Source organism: Schistocerca cancellata, chromosome 5 (assembly GCF_023864275.1).
Source record: "Schistocerca cancellata isolate TAMUIC-IGC-003103 chromosome 5, iqSchCanc2.1, whole genome shotgun sequence".
NCBI classification, from domain to species: domain Eukaryota; kingdom Metazoa; phylum Arthropoda; class Insecta; order Orthoptera; family Acrididae; genus Schistocerca; species Schistocerca cancellata.
The window spans coordinates 323128660-323148023 of NC_064630.1; the positions used below are offsets into that span (position 1 = coordinate 323128660).

Genomic DNA, 19364 nt, shown 5'->3' on the forward strand with positions numbered 1-19364 from the left:
ACAACACCACATATAAAGTTTGCCAAGGTAATCCCATTCCTGATGTCCAGGCGGAGCTTCAAGGAATCCTCAGAACCTCAGGCCCCCTACAAAACCTTTCACCTGATTCCATCAACCTCCTGACCCCACCTACAGACCCGCACCCCTACCTTCTACCTTCTTCCTAAAATCAGGGTGTCTACGTGGACAAGGAAAAAAAATTCCCGGATTTTTCCCGGATTTCCCGGTTAAAAACACACTTTCTCCTGGATGACAGTATATTTTCCCCCATCACTCCTTTGAATGGTTATGGTTTTGTACACGGGCGTACAATTTCCCGGCACTTTAGAAAACGAAACTCAGAGAAAAAGACACGTTTTGGAAATATCTTTGATGTGCAGCAACATGTACGCTGCGTATTTTCATATTACAAAAACATACATTAGAAAATCCACCAAACACCGCATGTTACTTTCCGAACCATTGAAACTGAGATTTCGATGTGCTTTTGTAAGCCGTTCGTAACTCATGTCATGTGATCTCGCCATCCGATGACAGAGGATATTCAGAGCATAGGACACGTGATGTAGTCAGCCAATAGCAACATCAGTGTTAAGTAGCGCGCCAAACAGGGAAAGTTAATAGTTTAAATTAATATACATAGTGTTGTTACAAGAAAAGCAAAGCTTTCACATAAAATATTGGTCTCAAGCTGCAAGAGAAGCTAAGCTTTCGCATATACTGTTGATTTTTTTGCGCATTTTACACTTTAAGAGATATCATACAAATGTGCCTGTAAAATTTTTAATAATGACATAAATGTCTGATGTTCAGGGTTCGAGGATTCGAAATGGTTCTAAATGGGTCGTCATCAGACACCTGAGTTTTAAATGAGAGTCAAACGCTTTGTGATTTAATAAATTCACGGTCCATTCTTGTACGTAGTTCAACTTACGTAAAAGGATATTTACTTTGAATGTAATGCTTTTCAAACCACTAATCGTAATATTTTCCCGCGACCTGTTACAAATAGGTTCGTTTCAGCAGTTGCCAGAGAGCTCAGGTAACAGGCGACACAGCGCTTGGGTAGATATCATGATGTAGGAAGCCCATATGTACGTACGTGTAAAAGATCAATGAAAGATGATACTGCAAGAGCATCGGAATTTCGTGAACCATATCAAAATGTGCACATTTAAAGTGCATACTTAAAGGGCACATGTGTATGTCCAGATTCCCAATGAAGTAGATCTTGACCTGATATTATGCTTTTAAGTGTGGTTTTCAGGATGTAAATTTTCTTGGAGCACCAGTACTGTATTATATCATGTTTAGTTCTTTATTATGGCATAATGCCATACGTGCTAGAAATTGAAAACGTGCACTTGAAATGCAGCGAACAGTTGAAACTACCCAGTACTGTGGAATTAAACATTTTGTTTCAGATACATTGACTGCCTCTGCGGAAAAGATTAGCAAAAGTCAAATTTCTTTAGCAAACAGACAAAAATAACTTCATTGTTCCGCAAGGCGATTAATGCTTGACTGTCAGAAAGGTGGAAATAAAATAAAATCTGAAACTAAAGACATATTTCAGCCTTTAGTAATTATGTGAATGTGTTTTAATTCACTTGATAGCTCCCGGCCATGGATATCCATTTTGTTTTCATTTGACGTGAGAGTAAACGAAGGGGAAACAGCAAAATCACTTAACGTAAACACGGGTCATGTGGAGACTACCCACTATAGCTCAGATTGCTCTGCGCATCAAATGGTTCAAATGGCTCTGAGCACTATGGGACTTAACATCTATGGTCATCAGTCCCCTAGAACTTAGAACTACTTAAATCTAACTAACCTAGGGACATCACACAACACCCAGTCATCACGACTCTGAGCATCAGGCCCGTATCTACACGTGCGAACCGGGTCAATACTAAAAAAAAATCGAATTTTCAAAATATGTTCATCCTGTAGCGCACATCTTTCTGAAAAGTCTGAAACATAAAACGTATGTATTCGAGGAAATGTAAGTCATATTATTTGGGCTTAAGTATGCCCAAGTGCAGTTCCATGCCTCTTCATAAAGCATTTTTCTACTGCACGTCCAAACTATATTCAGGAGAGTGGAAATTGAAATGTCCTGTGGTGCCTCTCTTAAAAAAAAAATCTCGCAATTAATAGCGGATGGGATTATTTGTAATCGAGAGAACAAGAACTCTTCGGAAAATCTGAACTCTTCATTGCGCATTAGTTAATAACTTGCTGTTTTGTGTGTCATAAAATTAAATATAGTATATATAAAACCAGTACTGACAAGAGATAAGCAAGAAATTACACATTTCTTCAAACCTTAGCTCCTAGCATTTTTTCTCTCTAATCTTGCTACAGCTTTACATGGCGTGTTTTCCTTTCTGTGAAAGAATCTTTTACCTCATCAAAGTTTGTCAAACGTTTTGCTACATGGAAAATCGAAATGTAGTTACCTAATACTGAAAAAGCTGTTAATACAAATAATACCCAAGACTGGTGTGGTTTCTCGATCTGATTACATCTATTCTGTCACTGTCTGCTAGATAAAACAAAATAGGCCTTTCTAATACGGCAGCAATTTTATAACACACCAAATAAAAGAGACTGTTTTGGCACAAATGGTCATTTTTATAACACGACAGAATATAATCCAATAAGTATCAATATCAAATGCCTATTAGGCCTACTACAAGCAAAAAGCTTTATGTTACGAAATAGTTTCACGTTTCATTCATATGCACCAGGCTTCTCTAGCATGACATCGAAAACTAGTATTTTTATATAAATTTGGATCGTCTTATTCTTCCATAATTTGTGTGATGTCCTCGTTTCTTCTCCGTCCTCGTTCTAACAAACAATCCTGTCATCACCAATTCTGTAGCTATTGCTGCCACTGTCAAAATTTGTTCGCCAATTAACTTCACTAACCCTGCCAGAATCACTGGTTTAGTTCTCCCGCAATTATTCTCTGGTTAGGCGTTGTTACGTGTTCGTACAACACGTTTTCCGCGTTACTTCCATAATAGAACTTTAAGCGGCTGGTAGCCGGGGGCTGTGCTACTGGTCCTTACTAGTGTAGCGATCTGGCCAAACATCTTCTGTCAAAACTTCATTTTCTTGGACACACCGAGAAGATAATATATAATCTTTCTCACCTTGTTATTCCTGTCAGTCGTTTATTTCCATTCTGATAGTATGAATCTATGGATTTCGCTAGTAATTATAACAACGCTGATCATTCCCACACCCAATCAGCCACATAATCAGACAGCGATTGCCATTCATCCATTCGGCTTTACTCCACTCAGCTCGTATAGCCCCATCCCCTTTTGTCTGTGGAAAGTTTATTTCTAGATGCGACGAGGATTCTCCTGACAGAGACATCACGTACACTATGCATGCATTCAAAAGTCAGCTTATGATTCATTCAGAAATCAACTTAAAATGTGTTCAAATACCAACAAAGAAGCGTTTCAAAATCATATGACTAATTGATAGGCAAATGTGCGCTGGATGCTTGGTGCTTTGTGAAACAAGTTTTTTTCCTCTCAAGAATATGAATTAGGTGTCCCCTTTTCCCGGAAGTATCTAGCTGCGACTGCTTGCACAGCCAACAGCCACATTCCAGTTGACAGAAGCGGGAGAATCTACTACTCAAACGTGACTCTACTGCGCATGCGCATGAGCCCGCGCGTTAACTGCTAAAACAAATCGAATGTAAACAGTTGCGACTTCACGCTCATTGGAGGCAATTTGTTGTTATGAAGCACTGCATTGTCTTCCTAAAGCCTTTGACAAATTTTCAATCGGCAGACGCTTGCATGAGCACTTGTGTCGTCGTTGTATATGGCGCATTTCCTTTGCAATTTAAGTTATTTTCGTTTTTTTCTCTCGTTTATGTTTTATTGTTGAAGTATTATTCAGCAGTAGCCGGATACAGTAATATCCTTTGTTAGTGTGTCGGTCAAAATTACAAAAATTACAAAAATTTAACTGAAAACTAAAACAATGAAAAATTCCCGGAATTCTAAAAATATTCCGGGTTTTTCCCGGTTTTCTCCCGAATGAAAAGAACCCCGGGTTTTTCCCGGATCTCCCGGTTGTCCCGGGTCGTAGACACCCTGTAAAATTCACAAACCCAATCATCCCGGCCGCCCCATTGTAGCTGGTTAACAAGCCCCCACAGAACGTATCTCTGCCTACGTAGATCAACACCTTCAACCCATTACATGCAGTCTCCCATCCTTCATCAAAGACACCAACCACTTTCTCGAACGCCTGGAATCCTTACCCAGTCTGTTACCCCCGGAAACCACCCTTGTAACCATTGATGCCACTTCCTTATACACAAATATTCCGCACGTCCAGGGCCTCCTGCGATGGAGCACTTCCTTTCACGACGATCACCTGCCACCCTACCTAAAACCTCTTTTCTCATTACCTTAGCCAGCTTCATCCTGACCCACAACTTCTTCACTTTTGAAGGCCAGACCTACCAACAATTAAAGGGAACAGCCATGGGTACCAGGATGGCCCCCTCATACGCCAACCTATTCATGGGTCGCTTAGAGGAAGCCTTCTTGGTTACCCAGGCCTGCAAACCCAAAGTTTGGTACAGATTTATTGATGACATCTTCATGATCTGGACTCACAGTGAAGAAGAACGCCAGAATTTCCTCTCCAACCTCAACTCCTTTGGTTCCATCAGATTCACCTGGTCCTACTCTAAATCCCATGCCACTTTCCTTGACGTTGACCTCCATCTGTCCAATGGCCAGCTTCACACGTCCGTCCACATCAAACCCACCAACAAGCAACAGTACCTCCATTATGACAGCTGCCACCCATTCCACATCAAACGGTCCCTTCCCTACAGCCTAGGTCTTCGTGGCAAACGAATCTGCTCCAGTCCGGAATCCCTGAACCATTACACCAACAACCTGAAAACAGCTTTCGCATCCCGCAACTACCCTCCCATCCTGGTACAGAAGCAAATAACCAGAGCCACTTCCTCATCCCCCAAACCCAGAACCTCACACAGAAGAACCACAAAAGTGCCCCACTTGTGACAGGATACTTTCCGGAACTGGATCAGATTCAGAATGTGGCTCTCCAGCAGGGATACGACTTCCTCCAATCCTGCCCTGAAATGAGATCCATCCTTCATGAAATCCTCCCCACTCCACAAAGAGTGTCTTTCCGCCGTCCACCTAACCTTCGTAACCTCTTAGTTCATCCCTATGAAATCCCCAAACCACCTTCCCTACCCTTTGGCTCCTACCCTTGTAACCGCCCCCGGTGTAAAACCTGTCCCATGCACCCTCCCACCACCACCTACTCCAGTCCTGTAACCCGGAAGGTGTACACGATCAAAGGCAGAGCCACGTGTGAAAGCACCCACGTGATTTACCAACTGACCTGCCTACACTGTGAAGCTTTATATGTGGGAATGACCAGCAACAAACTGTCCATTTGCATGAATGGACACAAGCAGACAGTGTTTGTTGGTAATGAGGATCACCCTGTGGCTAAACATGCCTTGGTGCACGGCCAGCACATCTTGGCACAGTGTTACACCGTCCGGGTTATCTGGATACTTCCCACTAACACCAACCTGTCAGAACTCCGGAGATGGGAACTTGCCCTTCAGTATATCCTCTCTTCTCATTATCCGCCAGGCCTCAACCTCCGCTAATTTCAAGTTGCCGCCACTCATACCTCACCTGTCTTTCAACAACATCTTTGCCTCTTTACTTCCGCATCGACTGACATCTCTGCCCAAACTCTTTGCCTTTACTAATGTCTGCTTGTGTCTGTGTATGTGCGGATGGATGTGTGTGTGTGTGCACGAGTGTATACCTGTACTTTTTTCCCCCCTAAGGTAAGTCTTTCTGCTCCTGGGATTGGAATGACTTCTTACCCTCTCCCGTAAAACCCAAATCCTTTCGTCTTTCCCTCTCCTTACCTCTTTCCTGATGAAGCAACTGTGGGTTGCGAAAGCTTGAATTTTGTGTGTATGTTTGTGTTTCTTTGTGTGTCTATCAACATGCCAGCGCTTTCGTTTGGTAAGTCACATCATCTTTGTTTTTAGATATATTTTTCCCATGTGGAATGTTTCCCTCTATATTGTTGAATATTTTGTTAAAGAGAACTGGAACATTGTAAAAGACAGTTCATGGGTAACATATTTTTAATAATAATTTTCTTTAAATAGTGGAGGAAATTGGTACACATAGTTCAGAAAGGGAAGCAAAACAGTACATCAAAGAGCCGATAGAAAAATATGGAAGATCACCATGACTCTAAAAATTTACTCTCTGGGGTTCAAAAGGGCCACTACTGAAGAGGTATTTGTCCATTTACTGAGGATAAAAATTTTAAGTGATAAAGAATTACCATTTGGGGTCTTCTGTGACTTGTTGGAGGCATCTGAGTGTGTTGCTCATAATACTGAGTAGAGTAGATAAATTTTTATGGAATATTTAGTTCAGCACATACCTGGTTTAGTTCTTGTTTAAGAAATAGAATTCAGCAAGTCACCATAGGGTCTTTGAGTAACAAAAAGAAGGATGGTACATCATCTGCGTGGGGAGAAATTAGAGTGTGATTCCCACATAGTTTGATGATTGGCCCACTACTGTTCTTGCTTTATGTTAATGATCTACATTTAATTTAAATTGGGTGGCAGAATTAGTTCTGTTGGCAGATGAGACAAGCACAGTTGTGAAGCCAAGCAAAGAAGCATCAACAGAGAAAACAGTAAATGATGTTTTCGTGAATGTTACTTACTGGTTCTACACAAATGAGCTAGTTTTAAACTTTGGAAAAACACAGCCTATCCAGTTTCGTAAAGTCAAAAATATGCCACCTCCTGTTAAGTTCGTCTACCAACAAAATTAATAAACAAGGTAGAAAGTTCTAACTTCTTACCTGTGCATAGTGATGAAAACTAAGATTGGAAAAGTCATATAGTAGACAAGCTAAAATGTTTAGTTTCAGCTAAGAAGAAGAATAACTGCCGACTTGGAAACAGAAGTCAGTAACTTTCATTCACTGATGTCTTGTATAATAATATTATAGGGTAACCCCTCACTTAGTCAAAAAGTATTCGTTGTAGAAAAGAAAGTAATTAAAATTATGGGTAGGGTTCACACACAGTCCTGCAGGCATATCTTTTAAGCAGCTGGCAATATAAAACACAGCATCACAGTATGAAGACCTCCTCTGCCTGCAATCGACTTTTCAGGAAATGTCTGATCCAGATGCACAAAAACCGTCAGTCCAAAGTTAGGTGGGACTCCATCATGTTGGAACCACATCCATTCATTCATGAAAAACAAGATCCAGGAACCTGGGTAGTATGTCTCTCATAAACAACATATTGGTACATGTATTCCACTGTCAGATGTGTCAGAATGATTGACTCGAACTCTGTTGTTTCCAGACGAGGGTACCTTATCTCAAATTAATACAGTTATCCTTCCCCATAATTCCTGAAAACTTTTAAGATCATTACAGAATTACCTGTGGAGCAGTTAAGGAACAGGTAACTAAAAATGAATGTTATCATATAATTCTTGCAAATGTTGCACAAAAGTGACAATCAAACAGCACTTAAATATGTAAACTTTGAAGATGGGTTAAAAGAACACAATTTAAGTTGTATGATATATCTGAAAAGATAGTGACAACAGAAAGAAGACTATAATATATTTTAAGGCATAAATTAACAATAAGAAACTTGTCGGTACCTTAGCTGCTAAGTGCAAAAATGAATTTTTCAGTGAGGTAATGAATGCTTTTAAAAAAGCAACTGATTTGTGTGCCAATTTGCTAATATGTATCAGACCCTCCATTTCGTGCCATAAATAAAAGAGCCATCAGAACAGTGAAAGGAAGCCAGTCTTACTGCACCAAAACATGCTACATTTAGTGTTTTCTGGAATCAAAAGAGAATCATCTACACATCAAAAAACATTTTGCATCACACCGGTTCCCAGAACTCCTGAAGATAAAAGTTTACTACGGATATTGTATCACAGACACAGTCCTTTTGACTATTCTGAGATGTCACTAGGCCCGCCCAAAGATGTAAACAACCATGCATGAGCAGCACCTATTAGATGGAGGGTTCCGACAGCCGACTTGTTCCAGTCATTCCACCATGAAGGAGGAACACAGCTCATATTATCTGTAGTTAAGCCATGCCTAGACGGTCAATACCACAGTTCGATCGCATGCACATTGTTACTTTGTGCCAGGAAGGGCTCTCAACAAGGGAAGTGACCAGGTGCCTCAGAGTGAACCAAAGCAATGTTGTTCAGACATGGAGGAGATACAGAGAGACAGGAACTGTCGATGACATGGCTCACTCAGGCTGCCCAAGGGCTACTACTGCAATGAGTAACTGCTACCTAGATTATGGCTCGGAAGAGCCCTGACAGCAATGCCACCATGTTGAATAATGCTTTTCGTGCAGCCACAGGACATTGTATTGTGACTCAAACTGCGCGCAATAGGCTGCATGATACACACTTCACTCCTAACGTTCATGGCGAGGTCCATCTTTGCAACCATGACACCATGCAGCATGGTACAGATGGGCCCAACAACTGCCGAATGGACCGCTCAGGATTGGCATCACATTCTCTTCACCGATGAGTGTCACACATGCTTTCAACCAGCCGATCATTGGAGACATGTTTGGAGCCAACCCAGTTAGGCTCAACGTCTTATACGCACTGTCCAGCGAGTGCAGCAAGGTGGAGGTCCCCTGTTTTTCGGTGGCATTATGTGGGGCCGACATACGCCACTGGTGGTCATCGAAGGTGCCGTAATGGCTGTACGATACGTGAATGCCATCTTCCGACTGATAGTGCAACCATATCGGCAGCACACTGGCGAAGCATTCGTCTTCGTGGACGACAATTCGTACCCCCATCGTGCAGATCTTGTGAATGACTTCTTGCAGGAGAACAACATCACTCGACTAGAATGGGCAACATGTTCTCCAGACATGAACCTTATCGCACTTGCCCGGGATAGACTGAAAAGGGCTGTTTATGGATGACGTGACCCGCCAACCACTTTGAGGGACCTACGTCGTATCGCCACTGAGGAGTGGGACAATCTGGACCAACAGTGCCTTGATGAACTTGTGGATAGTACGCCACAACAAACAGAGGCATGCATGAATGCATTAGGACACGCTAGTGGGTATCAGAGGTACTGGTGTGCACAGCAACTGGACCACCACCTCTGAAAGTCTCGTTGTATGGTGGTATAAAGGTAGATGTGTGGTTTTCATGAACAATAAAAAGGACAGAAATGATGATTATGTTGACCTCTATTCCAAGTTCCTGTACCGGTTCTGGAACTCTTGGAACTGAGGTGATGCAAAACATTTTTTGATGTGTATATACGAATACCTTGAAATACTACATACACCATCTAGACAAACTGGATGAAAAAGAAAAACACACAAAACAGTCTGAACTGCAAACTAATGATAATGATAATATTTCTTTAGGACAACTGCCTGTCAATAAAGATGCTCCAGTGTTGGGGAAACTGAGGGAGTTTGTGTATGAAAGGCTGGCACATTCATACTATTCGTGTCAGACACACACTGATTTCTAAAGAAATTGGTAAATGGAAAATGATGTATAGTTGAATGAAAATATTATGGTGGCTATAGTTGGGCACTTTGTAAACCCCTTTGGAACCGCACTTCAGGCACAGAGTACATCACTGCAAAATTGCTGGATGAAGTCCCTCAACTTAAAAAAGACTGCATGAAAAATAAGTGTTTTTTATTTTTATTTTTATTTTGGTACTGTTAAGTCAAGAACTTTTCACCTCACCCTCAAATAATATACACTAAGTGATCGAAAGTATCCAGACACCTATCTGAAAATGACTTACAAGTTCGTGGCCCCCTCCATCGGTAATGGTGGAATTCAATATGATGTTGGCCCACCCTTAGCCTTGATGACAGCTTGCACTCTCGCAGGCATATGTTCAAGCAGATGCTGGAAGGTATCTTGGGGAATGGTAGCCCATTCTTCATGGAGTGCTGCACTGAGGAGAGGTATTGATGCCAGTCAGTGACGCCTGGCACGAAGTTGCCGTTCCAAAACATCCCAAAGGTGTTCCACAGGATTCATGTCAGAACCCTGTGTAGGCCAGTCCATTACAGGGATGTTATTGTCGTGTAACCAATCCACCACAGACCATGCATTATGAACAGGTGTTGTTAGATGCAATCGGCATCCCTGAATTCCTCTTCAACAATGGGAAGCAAGAAGGTGCTTAAAACATCAATGTAGGCCTATGCTGTGATAGTGCCACGCAAAACAACAAGTGGTGCAAGCACCCTGCATAAAAAACACGACCACACCATAACAACATCGCTTCCAAATTTTACTGTTTGCACTATACATGCTGGCAGATGACATGCACCAGGCATTCGCCATACCCACATCCTGCCATCAAATCTCTACACTGTGTACTGTGATTTGCCACTCCACACAACATTTTCCCACTGTTCAATTGTCCAATGTTTATGCTCCTTACACCAAGCGAGGCGTCGTTTGGCATTTACTGGCATGATGTGTGCTTATGAGCAACCACTCGATCATGAAATCCAAGTTTTCTCACCACTATAGTACTTGCAGTGGACCCTGATGCAGTTTGGAAGTCCTGTGTGATGGTCTGGATACATGTCTGCCTATTACACATTACAACCCTCTTCGAATGTCGGCAGTCTCTATCAGTCAACAGATGAGGTCGGCCTGTACACTTCTGTGCTGTACGTGTCCTTTCACATTTCCACTTCACTATCACTTCGGAAACAGTGGACCTAGGGATGTTTAGGAGCGTGAAAATCTTGCGGACAGACATATGATACAAGTGACACCTATTCACCTGACCATGTTCGAAGTCTGTGAGTTCTGCGGAGTGCCCCATTCTGCTCTCACACAACGTCGAATGACTACTGAGGTTGCTGATATGGAGTACCTGGCGGTAGATGGCAGCACAATGCATCTAATAAATAAAAAAGTATGCTTTTGGGGGTGTCCGGATACTTTTGATCACATAGTGTATATAGTGAAGAAAACCATTCTCAATAGAAACAATCTTAAGTGAACTGTGAAAAATATTCTGATGTGGAATAATTCCAAGAATAAAAAAACTTTCATAAGTCAAACAATGTTCAGAGATAAGTAATTCTAATCTCTCAAAAAAATCTGCTTTCTTTATATATCTTGAATCTTAGGCGGAGAGTGACCACTGTACTTCCAAGCCGCTACACAAATGTGTTAAAGTTATTTGACTAAAGGATTATTTTTGATACTCTTCAGTTTTCTGGAGTAAAATAGTAGGGAAATGTAATAATTTATTTGTTTTAATGGTCTGATTGATGCCACAAAATTTCCCTTCCAAGCAATTCACAGATCACTGAATTTTTCACAGTTGGTAACATTTGTCATTTTCCCTCCAAAACGTGTTGGTATTAGTTGTCTGTGTACATGCTTTGAAATGGTGTTTACAGTAATGTTTTATACTTCTGTGGTATACTTCAGCTTGTTATTTATTCTATCAACTTCTTGCTACATTAACAAGACATTATATAGCTTGTGAACTTGCATGTTTTTAGCTATAGGAATAAATCGTGGCATTTCCAAAGAAAGTGAGGTTATGGGGAAAACAAAAGATGTTTTACCTCAGAAAGTTACAGTTGTGATAGCACTTCTTGCTGAAAATTGTTATATACAGCAAGAAATTGCTGACAGAATGAGAATATCATAGAAAACTGTCAGCAGAATCAAACTTTCAGTGCAGAAAGGTGGTGAATACAAGCCAAACAGAAAAGTAAAATGTGGATGTAAAAGAAAAATCAGTCCTAGAACAATGTGAAGACTTACAACCATGGCAACAATGAACTGTAAACTTACTTTTACAGACATGAGCCATCAGCTGAAAGGTTTGGGTGTTGAAGCTTCATCTGTGACAGTGAGGAGGTGACTGTTTGAATGTGGTTTAAAGGCATGTCAACCAAGGAAAAAACAGAAAATCACAACTGCCATGAAAACCAAAAGATTGCAGTGGGCTAAACAACTTCCGGAGTGGAAAAGAGAGGACTGGGCAATGATATGGTAAATTAAGTGAGTCTGATCTCTAAAGTTACGAGTTGTGGCTTGAAACTGTGATGTATTGTTGATACTGAAGAAATGCACATTTGAATTTTGGGACTGTTGAGGTCTCCTATGCTACTCTTCCCAATTTTTCTAACTCGAAATTCAGGTATGCTTCAGTGACGAATCTGTATGCATTGTGATGGAAGAAATCAGCCAGTATGTTCATCGCAGACCTGGAGAACAGTTCAAAGTTGAGTGTGTGCAGCAGAGTGTGAAGTTATGGTTTGGAGGGTGATGTCCATGAAAGGTCCTGGCAGATTACACACTGATGATGGGACAACGAGGCAAGAACAATATATAGAAATCCTTGAAAAGGAACTTTCCCACCAAATAAATGAGTGGTTTCCTAATAAAGATGCCATTTTTATGTATGATGGGGCACCATGCCACAAAGCCAAAAGTCGTTTCCAAGTACTTGGAAGAAAAGCAATTGAAAGTGTTGCCCTGGCCAGGGAATAGCCCTGATATGAACCCAATTGAAAATGTATGGGCTATTGTGAAACAGAGGATAAGGAAATTTACAATAACCACCAAACAATATCTCACGGAGAAACTAGAGGAAACTGGTACCATGACAATGATATTAAAATGTCATGTGAAAAGTTAAGGAAAACTATGCCGAACAGGATAAAAATGTTCATTAAGAATGAAGGCATGCATACAAAGTATTGAATGTACAAATATAATCAGTATGTGGATGTAAATATGTAATACATGTTAAGTTTTGGAAAAAATGTCTTTAGTTTAATAAGTTGAACACATCTGTACTGACTGACAGGTAAAATTGATGGCATTGTAGTTACAAAGGCCCCCAAAACTCCATGTCAGCTGTATTAATTCAAGGTAATCCAATTGGTGTATTCAATGACTTACAAGATCTATGAAGTTAGTCTATGCACTTTTCAATCTTCAAGAGGGGTAAAACCTTGAACAGACATCATCTTGGTTTATCACATTGACAATGGTTATGTACTTGCACTGTTTTGTTTTTAGCCCTTGTCTCAATCAGACAAGTTGTTCTTTAAGACACTTTAATTTCAGAGTCCTCTTCTGCTATTGGAGATTTTTTTAAACTTTTTTTAAAATTCTCTTTTTAATTTCAGTGGTCAGCTTTGGGCTAACTAAAATAGTTCTGCTGATTTACATCTCTACCTACATCCACAATATATAATGCAACTACAGTACAGTAGGTGTTTCAGAGATTGTTGTTCTTTGCCTTGGCCTCAAAACTCAGTCACTTACTTTTCGGATTGTTCACTCAGGAGACGTACAATTTTTTGTGCATGAATTATATCTGTGGCTGTGCATTCATTCAGTATATGCTGGGATGTCTATGTATCACTCTACACTGTCACGACAGCTTTGCGAGTTTATTACGAAAAGTATCACGTTCAGTGACTTATTCAAGCTCGAAGTCACTATCTATACCAATTAAATTCATTGGCAACTGAATTTCGATTGCTTCTTTCACTATTATGTCTTAGAAAGATGAAGTAGACGATAAAATTTCGACATATACAATATAGAGCAACCACATTTTCGTACAACATAGAGCAATCAGTATCAATACAGTATTCTGACAAAGTCAATTTATTTGGCTGTAAGAAGCAGGTGTACCTGCAGTGTTCTGCATATCTTTCATGGACTGTACAAATTGTCTGTCTCATGTATGAAAGACCACATTCATAGAGGATCACGTAAACCCCAGCCTTCCATGGCATCAAATCATCTTTAACAGAACCCAAGAGTGCTCCTGTCTTCAGTGGAGGAAGAAAATTACTTGCTTGCTCAGGATATGTCCTACTTTTAGTGATAAGCTTCCCATATATTGCAGGAAAATCATGGATTTAAATCTGTCTGTCTGCACTGCTTATGGCCACCTTTGGTTTCACTTTTAACACCTTAAATATTCACTGTGGTGTATATCATTGGCTTCAAAAGCTCTTTTTGCTGTAGGAGCTCTCTGAGAACTACAGTTCTGAGGGCACTCATCATATGTGAAGGAAGGTGGCAGCTATTTGCACATAAATATAAATCTCTATGCATCATTTTCAAATATACTGTATGACCGAAGGTGCCATCATCTTTGCACCTTACAGCCAAATAAATCGGCTGTGGCAGAACACTGTATTAATATTGGTCACTCTATACTGTATAAAAATGCTGAAATTTTGGTATCTACTTAATCTTTTTGGGACTTGGTGGTGAAAGCAGCATCTGAAATTTGCTTGGCAATGAATTTATTTAACAGAGATAGCAGCTTCAGCTTCGGTAAGTCATGGAGTCTAGTACTTTCTGTAATAAAATTACAAAGATGCCACGACAGTGCAGTTCAGAACAATACATCGAAATCCCGGTATGGATTGACTGTGCACCGGCAGATATAATTCATGCACACTGTACTTCTATGCTGCCAATCAAAGTCTTTAGTGCCTGTGTATCTGTGGCTGCATATTCAGTAGTGTGATCCACGAGTTTAAAAGGGTGGAGGGAGTGCTGGAGTGTCCGTCTTGCAAATCACTCTCAAGACAGGTGAAAAAATATACAGCCGAAATACAAAGGGTACTAGCAAAGTGTTGCAATATGATGCACTAATAAGTTGCAGGAGGCTGATTGTTGCTGTGTTCTGAGAATACTTGCATTGTAACTGCTATGCCAAGTCTGTGGGCACAGTCATTCACTAGCAGGGTTAGTTTGAAGTGTTTGCTGTGGCACAACTTTGCACGTGGTTTAAATATAGACTAGTGCTTTGAAGAAATGACTCTTGCACTCGGTGATGTGTGTCCATGCCATACAACTACATTCAGGTGGTACAGAGAATTCCAAAGAGAAAATTTCACTCTAGAGGACACAGAATACAGGAAGGCCATAATAATCAGCTATGGAGGAAAACATCGATGCTGTGAGGAAAATGCTGGACAAAGACAGGTGAGAGATCTGAAGGGGAGAGAGGATACCTTAATGCTAAATGCAACAGCAATTCCTTGGATTCTGCATGATCATTTGCAAGTAAAGAAACATTGTTGTCTTTGGGTGCTGAATAGACTGACAGAACAGCAGATGACATGACATGTTAAAGAAATTTTCTAAGGGGCAATGTCATAATATGAATAACATTGTGTCAGGTGATGGACTTGGCTGTACTATTACGATGTGCTGACTGGGACTCAAAACAAACTTTGTGTCTTTGAAGATGACAATACACCCTCAGCTGTCACAAAATCCCCATCAGTAAAGAAGAGCATGTAGAAGACAGTCACAGCTAAGTGGTACACTGAGCAGTGCCTGCCTAAAGTCATCCAGCATTTAAGGAATGTGTGATTGAAGTCAAGAATGGACACTTAGTTCCTCCATCACGACAATGCTCACGCTAACTTTGCCAAAGTATGCACTGAATATTTGCGGTGTACAGGACTGAAACTTCTCAAGTACCCTCCTTACAGCCCAGACCTTGTTCCTTGTGACTTTGCACTGTTCCCCATGTGAAAATGAAGCTGAGAGGAGTGCAGTTTTCAAATGATGACGACCTCACAAGGGCTTGGGGCAACATGTGTGCCTGACTCTCTACAGAAATTTGGGAGACCTGGTTTAGAGATTGGTTTCGGAGGATGGAGAGGTGTATTCAATTTCGCGGAAATTACTTCAAAAAATTAAATAAATAGAGCAGTACTGCAAAATTTTCCTAGTACCCTTTGTATTACAAGAAGCTGAATTTATGCAACTGCACACCCGAAATATAATGGAGCAGTCACAGCACCACGAAAATAAGATGAATATCCATGTTCAGCATAAGGTGAAGTTTTGCACTAAATCACATAGAGAGCGCTGTTTCCTCCAACTCTCTTCTCTCCTTCCTCTCTCAAAAAATAAACTGATTCCATACTACTATGATGCAGCAAAATATAGTCAAGTATTTAACTAAAATTTCTGTATGTCATGAGGTAGTGATCTGTACTTACAGTCTTCACTGCTGACTTCATAGCTGGATTGGCCTGCAGAACAAACAAGAAAAGACAATATTAAATAATGGGAAAAACATTAAATGAGAAACAAAACTCTAGGAGCACCCTTCACATCAGGTTCTCAAAACAGCAGTAACTATGCTGCAGCTTATTGCCTAACTGTTGTCAAATGAAAGTGTTTCCACTTTTTGTGTTTGTGGCTTATAAAGTCTTCTCTGAGAAGAATGATTACAAAAAAGTAAGATTAGCATTTAATGCCCCACTGAAAACAATGTAATTAACAAAAGAGTGCAAGATCAGGAAAGAAATTAGCCTTGCTCTTTTGACGGAACCATCATGGCACCCACAATCAAAAATTCAAGAAAATTACAGAAAACTTAAATCAGGATTGCAAGAGGAGGGATCTGAAACACAGTCATCCTGAATATGAGTCCAGTGGCTTACCATTGCACCACCTTCTGTGGCATCAGTCATTAAATCCATAAGACTGACTTTCTGATAAAAATGAATCATTGTCAGTGACAAATGGGTTTGATACCTTGAAATGAACCATTCACCTAATGAAACAAACAAACAAAAAATATACTGGCATGAATAACTACAGCAGTTATCCTCCAGAAATAAGCTAGTCTGGAAAGTATTGATTGTGGATTGGATACCACATTCTAAACACAAGTACTTAAAGTGTCTACTACAAGACTACTGTATCAAGCGCTATTCAAGAGCTAGGAATTTCAATTTAGCGTTGTATCACAGTAGTAACAATAATAGCTACTACAGTTAATTCATTTTTCCATATCATCAACGAATCTACATGATATCAGTTTTCCTAATGAGAATGTATGCAGCTAGGTAGTCATGTTTGTACATTGAAAAAATGAAGCTGCATTTTTGAGAGCTCTATAAACGTTATTATATGATAAGTTCACATTTCACATCATCTCCTCTTATCGGAGGAACCTGAAGGTAGGTAAAATCGTCTTAAATGAACCTGTGGTGTTCTCAGGGGATAAGCTTTCATTCCCTGTGACACCTCATGAATTCAGTACAATTACATTATTGCATTCACAGACTAAAATAATTATTACAATCTACCTCAGCAGCACTACCCTTGTAGTATATAAAGTAAATTTTAAATAAAGAAAATTTTAAATAAAAAATTATTAAAATCACAAAGACTTGGCAAGGCTGGACAATAATTACCTTTAGGAAGCACAACTCCCACTATTGCCAACAGAAACACTTAAAGTAGAAACTGTCAATACTAATTTTCAAAAGTGCGTGTTAATTAAATGAGGAATGGGGTGCTAGTACCAGAAGATATGTCGCAGGAGAACTGTAAATTTTGGAAGGTAGGAGAGATGTACTGGCTGAATTAGAGCTGTGAGGGTGGCCTATAAGTCATACTTGAATAGCTCACATGGTAGAGCACTTGCCCACAAAAAGCAAAAGTACCAGTCCCAATCCACTGCACTGTTTTAAGCTGCTAGGGAGTTTCAATGTAGTTCTAATTCAAAAACAAAGGTAGATTTAAAAAAAGAAGTAATTCCTCATTCATTTCCAAATTCAATGAAATGCTTCTCCATTATATCACACACACAATAACCAGCATCAAAAACACAATGGAAGAAGACCTATGTGAGAGAAGACAGAATAAGTTATCTTGTATATGCCATTCTTTCTTATTGGTAACAATATATGCCAAATAAATGAGTACTTCCAGCAATGGCAGCTCTCTCTCAAAAAGTAAATTTATGTATAATAAAATGGAGGATATAAATTTCACCTTTCAAAGATATTGATCATAAAAGTAGGGCTAACACATTTTCCTTCATCTTTGCCAACTCATATTCCTGCTGCCCCCCCTTCTGCCCCTCCCCCCCACCTCCCTTATCATAACATGTGGCCACTAGTAGCCACCCTCCCCTCAACCACTTATTGTTTCCTCCTCAGAGAAAGAATGAAGTGCTATAAAAGCTAGGAGTGCTGTGTCCGATTGTAATTTTTCTAATGGCAATACTGGGAACTCCAACCTAAAAGAATGTGGTGGCCAGTCTTTGTGTTGTTCTCCTTGTACCACGAACTGAACATTCCACAAGGAAAGATGAATCATTCCATAACAATGGCTCAAAAATCTCACCATTACACCATTCAAACCTTAAAAAATATGATTTGCATAATGTAAGAATAATTTTGCCAATTTGACGTTGTCATCAGCATGAAAAAATTACTGAATGAGACTGTACTGTACAGTGGACTATGTGAATGAGATAACAGATGAACTGTGTCATTTAACGGCATGTTGTTGCTCTCCCGACCTCAACACATATGAAGAGAACAGTCATGCTACAATGTAACGTATTAGCATTATCTTTGTTCTGTGTACTAAGTCTAGCACTTTTAGACAGCTTGTACAATTTGGCTCACACACATAAAGTACCAAAAAGTTCTGCTCCCATATTACTGGTCAAAACTTTATGACATTTGCTCATTTTGTTATCCTCACATTCTGCAGTTATAGGCACGACAAAATAATATGGTAACATCTTTGTCAAAATTATTACAAGCAATTAGATAGAGCTATAGATCATACAAGCCACAAACCGAGCAACAATTGAGCCAGTATAATACTGGCTCATCACCAAGCTCAAGTGTAATGGAAAAGATGAGAACGGATATGGACATAGTGCAGGGTATTAAGAAATGAAGTGGTGTTGTCTGTGGCATTACAGTTAGTCAGTATTACTACTCTCAAGTACTAAATTAACTACAAGGAGTACTAAGAACGCGCAACCAGCATTGTGGTAATCAAATGATTGTGACCCTGAAGCAATGCTCCTAGTTAACCAGCACTAATATAAGGAAGTTTTTAATCCAAAACCAAATCACAACAGTGTTTGTGATTGGTCTGACTTCACACTTTCACGGAACTAACAGTTAATCAACTGACTGAAAACAAGCCTTGGTAGAGGCTGCTAGCACAAGAACTCATTACACTTAACCTCTACCAGCAACAAGGAATTCTAGATACAAAATATAACATATTTAAAAGTGAACTGTATCCATTCTTGAGGTATGCATGTGAAACATCCAAACTATTTTGTTGATGGTACAAACACACAAATAACATTTAACTGCACTGGGTGTAATTTTTGCTATGTGACATAATAACCCAGGTAACATTTGATAA

General features: G+C 39.9%; 1 protein-coding gene across 2 annotated transcripts in view; it reads right to left on the reverse strand.

Annotated features, from left to right (window-relative positions):
• Nucleotides 1-19364, reverse strand: part of LOC126187376 (DENN domain-containing protein 1A-like) — a 286790-nt gene that overhangs the window by 92124 nt on the left and 175302 nt on the right. For both annotated transcript variants that reach the window (XM_049928424.1, XM_049928423.1), the window contains exon 10: nt 16172-16204. In XM_049928424.1, the coding sequence (XP_049784381.1) occupies nt 16172-16204 (33 nt within the window). The remainder of the gene's footprint in view (nt 1-16171; nt 16205-19364) is intronic.